Here is a 6,000-nt window from a genome sequence, read left to right on the forward strand (position 1 = left end):
AATCAATTCAGCGGCGATGTGCTCCATTGGGTTCGCCGCCAATATGTCTCTTCTAGTTCTTCCCCCAATTTCACCTTCTACACATATTGCACATTAGGGTTTTCATGATTTTGCATAATAATCATAGAAATTGGTGGTTGTTGAGCAGGGTTGGGTGATAAGCAGGGTTGTCGACATCGTACGCGACAACATTGATGCCTGCAGTCTCTCCACGTATTCTGTCAGCCAATTCCTCCTAACCTCCTCCGCCACCGCCACCGACGGCTCCTTGAAATCTGAGTATTCTCTATGATGAGTCATGCACCCTACTGGAACCTCGTATACATAATCATCGACGGTGTAATCGTACGAGCCAAGCGAGTACATCCGCCGCGCTGATGAGCCCAGGGTTGTGCTCTGTTTTTGTGTTTGTTTTAGGTTTAGATCGAGTCTTTTTCCTTTAGTTTGTGTTGTTTGGTCACCTGGGAGGGCGTAGTTCTGTGGCAGGACCAGCTTGTGGGCAAGAGGTGCTCCAGGGGTCGAAACTGTTGTCACCTTTCGTGAAAGAGGTATGCGCCGGAAGCAAAGGGGATTCGGAGGCAAAACCATCCTTTATGCCCATAAGTACCGCACGAGAGCTGACAGGCAAGAGGAGAAAGGCAAGGGAAGAAGTCAGAAGCACAATAGACGGGCGAAGCAGGACTGCAAAGTAGGAGCTTGATATGGGCCGAAGGCGGCAACATCCAAAAGAGACCGATGAGGCTAAACCTCCGCCTTATCCGGAAGGAAACAAATCTTCAAGATACTAGGTCTGAAAATGGATAGCATATGTTTTGCACGGCACTTTTGGCCGTAAGTACTCGTTATTCTCTTTAAGTATTTTCAGTTTGCTTTTAATCATGTCTTTTGCCTTTGTTAGTTATTTTATGTTTGGCTAAGTTTTATATTCTGATTTGGGCAATAACTCGAAGGTCTAATTTGGGCATAACCACTATACGAGCATATTCCCGATATACTAGGTTTGATTCCAAAAAGGTTATAACAACTTGGTTAATTAATTGATCACTAGTTAACTAGGAAGTTCTAGCCACAAGTAATACTTTGGACACAAGGCGAAACACCATCGACCTCCAAAATAGTACAACGAGTGTTGGAGCCATGACTGCGGTGAAATATCTGCGTCAGAGTCAAGTGGGTCTATCTAATTCTTAAAGCATTCTGGGCAAAGCACAACTAGCGATAGACCATCGCAGAGAGCGTGGATGTTGCCCAGGGTAGTTGATTTCCATTAACTAAACCTTCTAAGGGATCATAAACTGAAATGATAGATTGGACAAGGGGTTTTTGCGTGCGTGACGAGTGACAATAGGGGCGCAACAATTCTTATGCCTATAACCACTGGTATGCGAATATAGTGATTTATCTTTGCACCAATGATCGAGTGTCTAGTTCATGTTTAGTGATTCAAACCCAAGTCAGAATTATTTTGTTATTTGATTTATCTACATTTGTATTTCAGTTTAGGTTGGAAACCCTGTTCTGTCCATAAGCACGTTGTGGTCAGAACCCTTCAGAATACAAAACCTTTTTAGTGACACCCTTGCAGGAGGAGTTTCTGCTCAGTTCCCTGTGGATTTGACTCTGGACTTACCACTAGCTAGTCTAGTTGTGGGCACAGGATATTTTTTTTGCACGAAGCTCAAACTACGGCTTCGTCAAATTAGCGCCGTTGCCGGGGAACTGAGAGCGCTAGTAATTTTTTTTGTAATTTGAATGTGAGTTTTGCCTTAATGTATGATTCGTCGTACCAGGAGTGCAGGTAACGAAGACCTTTTGTTCAACGCGGAAATTGAGCGACTTGTCCGATTGAACAACGGGAATAGACGCAGGGCAGAAAAAGAAGCACGAGAGAGAGAAAGACAGTTAGAAGAAGAGAGAGAGATGGCAAAAATTCCGGAACCAGCGAATGACAACACCAACAAGATCCTCCGGGACATGATGTTCCCGAACAACCTGAACCTCCGGTCGTCAGCCATCATGCTACCGGAGATCACAGCTAGAAATTGGGAGCTGAAGCATACACTGATTCAAATTTTGCCCAAGTACAGTGATATGCCCGGGGAGGACCCTCAAAGGCACCTCCAGGACTTTGAGATGGCATGTGGAACAGTGCGCACCCCCAGTCAAGCACTTGGTGAGTACATCCGACTCCTCACTTTTTCGTTATCTCTATTAGAAGGAGCGAGGGAGTGGTTGTACGATTTGCCCGAAGGAAGCATTCGGACCTGGCAGAAGTTGCAGAGCAAGTTCCTGGAGAAGTATTTTCCAGCCGCCCTAGTCCAAAACTTGAGGACTCAGATAAGCAACATCAAGATGGGATCGGGAGAGATCCTGTACGAGTATTGGGGGAGGTTCAAACAAATGTTGGCCAAATGGCCGCAACATCAAATACCGGATCATGACCTTATTCGGTATTTCGTGGGGGGACTTCGAAGGCAAGACATGTAATGATTGCACGCCGCCTGTGGAGGATCGATCCTGAACAAGTCTGTAGCGAAGGCTTTCAAACTCATAGCCGATATGGCTGAGGAATCAAGGGATGAGGAAGGAACTATAGTCAGAACTGCTCCGGTACCAAACCCTTCTGCCCAAGATGATAAGTTAGATAAGTTATGCAACATGTTCGAGAAATTCATGAAGAACCAAGGAACATCCAACCAAGGGACCCCCAACATCCGGAAACCTGTGAAGACATGCCAACTTTGCATGGCAAATTCACATGCAACTGATGAATGTCCACAACTTTTGAAGATGAAGAACTAAATGCTATTGGGCAATAGCCAGGAGGAAATAATGGGGGACAACATCAAAAACCCTTCGAACCTTACAGGCAGCAGTATAACAATCAAGGGTGGAGACAACACGAAAACTTCAGGTACGGCAATAACAACTTTTTGGGGCCAAACCAAGGACAAACGAGCAATCCACCACAATACTCGCAACAACCTCAACAGGCAAGAGGGTCCTCCCTGTCAGAACTTGTGCACCAAATGGCGCAACAACAAGTGAAATTCCAGCAAGAGACCAAAAAATTCATAATGGAGACAAGAGGAGGGATGCGGAATGTGAATGCCCAACTGTCACATCTTGCCCAAGCGGTAGCTCGACTTGAAAGCAAACAAGGGGAACTTTCTTCCCAAGTGGAGGTAAAGAAAGTGAATGCTATGACACTTAGAGGTGGAAAGAAACTACCCGAGGTTGTTGGAAAGAAAAATCAAGAGGAACCAGAGGTTAGTGAGGAGGTTGGAATGGGATCGGCAGACGAGGAAGAACTTGCCCAAGAAAGAGAAATCAAGAAGAAGGCAACAGGAAAAGGCAAAGAGAAATTGAGCCAGACTGAGCCCATAATCCCCTTCCCAGGCAGAATGGCCAAGGAACAAGAAAAGGAAGAGCTAACCGAATTGGTGAAAATCTTCAAAAAGGTGGAAGTTAATATGCCCCTTCTGGTCGCACTACGTTCTATGCCCAGATGTGCGAAATTTCTCAAGGAGCTCTGCACTCGAAAAGTCAAATATACTGACGATACCAAGTTTGAAGTGGGCGAATCAGTATCAGCGGTCCTACAAAGAGATATGCCCATAAAGTGTGGGGATCCTGGAATGTTCTACATCCCTTATGTAATAGGAACCATGAAGGTGGAGAAGGCAATGCTTGACCTAGGGGCATCCATCAACGTTATGCCTCTATCCATGTACCAGGACCTGGAGATAGGACCACTGAAGCCTACTCGAGTGGTGATTCAACTGGCAAACAGGTCAAACGTATACCCAGAGGAAATATTGGAAGATGTATTGGTCAAAGTGGATGAACTCATTTTTCCAGCGGACTTCAACATCCTTGACATGGGGAAGTCAAAAGCACGCAATCCAGTTATGCTTTTGGGGAGACCTTTTCTAAAGACTGCAAGGACACGCATCGATTGTGATACGGGCAAACTGACATGTCAGTTCGAGGGAGAGACAGTGACATTCGACATATATAACGCCATGAAGCACCCAGTTGACACAGAGATGGTAAAAAGTATCGACATAATTGATAGAGTTGTTGAGGAGGTTTTGCCCAGAAAGGCATTCAGGGAACCGTTTGATGTGATAATCCAGAATGGCATCACCGAGGAAGATATTCAAGAGGAACCACTACAAGAGGCGGTGAAGATGCTAAATGCTTGGAGCGAAGGAGTCAACCATACGGAGGCTCTAAACATCCCTACCCTGAAGGAGGAAGACCGATTGGTATCCTCAATCTATAGAGCCCCCAAGCTCGAACTGAAATCTCTGCCCAAACATCTCAAGTACATCTTTTTAGGAGATAATGACACTTTGCCCGTAATCATTAACTCAGAGTTGACACCCGAAGAACAAAACAAGGTCAAGAAAACCCTGGGTAAGTACAAGGAAGCTATTGGATGGACCCTTGCCGATATCAAGGGCATAAGCCCTACCGTATGTATGCACCGCATATTGCTAGAAGAAGATGTAATTCCAGTCCGAGACCCCCAGAGGAAACTAGATCCAGCCATGAAGGAAGTTGTGATGAAGGAGATACTCAAGCTACTGGATTTGGGCATAATATACCCCGTGTCCGATAGTAGGTGGGTGAGTCCAGTGCACGTTGTGCTCAAGAAGTCTGGCATACAAGTGGTGAAGAATAATCTGATTTCTGCACCCATAATACAACCTCCAGATTGGGGGATGCCTTTTGAGGTGATGTGCGACGCCAGTGGATATGCCATAGGGGCAGTTCTTGGGCAAAAACGGGGAAAGGAAAGCCATGTCATCTACTATGCCTCAAAGACCCTGAATGGAGCTCAAATCAATTATTCCACAACAGAAAATGAGATGTTGGCAGTAGTGTTCGCTTTCGAGAAATTCAGGTCCTACTTGCTTGGGGGAAAGACCACAGTCTACACCGATCATGTGGCCTTGAAGTACCTTTTGGCCAAAAAGGAGTCTAAGCCCAGGTTGATCCGATGGGTTCTACTTTTACAAGAATTCGACGTGGAGATTAAGGACAAGGCTGGAGCACAAAATCAAGTGGCCGATCATTTAAGCAGGATTGTGAGGAAAGAAGAGGGGGAACCAATCAAGGAGATGTTCCCTGACGAGCAGTTGTTCTATTCTCAAGGAAGAAAGGAAGACCCTTGGTATGCAGACTTGTGCAATTACATATGTTCTGGATATGTGCCCTTCGGGTACACTTATGCCCAGAAGAAGAAATTAGCTAAGGAGAGCAGAGAGTACATTTAGGACGAACCATATTTGTGGAAGCAATGCGGGGACCAAATATTACGAAGATGCATCCCACAAGAAGAGCAAAGAAGTATTCTAGAGTTCTGTCATTCAAAGGAGTGTGGAGGACATTTTGGGCACAAGAGGATTGCAGCCAAAGTATTGGAATGTGGATTCTACTGGCCAACAATTTTCAAGGATAGTTACACTATTTGCAAGAACTGCCCACAATGCCAACGAGAAGGGAACATAACCAGGAGTAATGAAATGCCAATGATTCCCATCATGCCCGTGGAGATATTCGACATATGGGGAATGGATTTCATGGGACCCCTCCCCAGTTCGAGAGGAAACTTGTACATCCTACTTTTGGTGGATTATGTCTCCAAATGGGTGGAGGCAAAGGCGTCCCCGACGAATGACTCAAAGGTAGTGGTGAGTTTTTTGAAAACTAATATTTTTTGCAGGTTTAGTGTGCCTAGAGCAATCATCAGCGACCAAGGATCCCACTTTTGCAACTTCTCGGTCGAAAACCTGTTCAAAAAATATGGCGTCCAACATCGGGTCTCAACAGCCTATCACCCACAAGCCAATGGACAGGCAGAACTATCAAATCGCATTATCAAAACGATCGTGCGAAAGACCGTTGGCCCTACAGGGAAGGACTGGAGCTTAAAGCTGGAAGATGCCTTATAGGCATATCGCGCCGCATACAAGACTCCATTCGGAATGT

General features: G+C 45.5%; 1 protein-coding gene across 1 annotated transcript; it reads left to right on the plus strand.

Moving 5' to 3' along the window:
- Nucleotides 1–2,559: 2,559 nt before the first annotated feature.
- On the plus strand, nt 2,560–5,285 carry LOC130990648 (uncharacterized). Its single transcript, XM_057914873.1, has 2 exons — nt 2,560–2,724; nt 2,820–5,285. The coding sequence occupies exons 1-2, from the start codon at nt 2,560–2,562 to the stop codon at nt 5,283–5,285; spliced, it is 2,631 nt and encodes an 876-aa protein (XP_057770856.1).
- The last annotated feature ends 715 nt before the right edge of the window (nt 5,286–6,000 follow it).

Source organism: Salvia miltiorrhiza, chromosome 6, assembly GCF_028751815.1.
Source record: "Salvia miltiorrhiza cultivar Shanhuang (shh) chromosome 6, IMPLAD_Smil_shh, whole genome shotgun sequence".
Taxonomy (NCBI): domain Eukaryota; kingdom Viridiplantae; phylum Streptophyta; class Magnoliopsida; order Lamiales; family Lamiaceae; genus Salvia; species Salvia miltiorrhiza.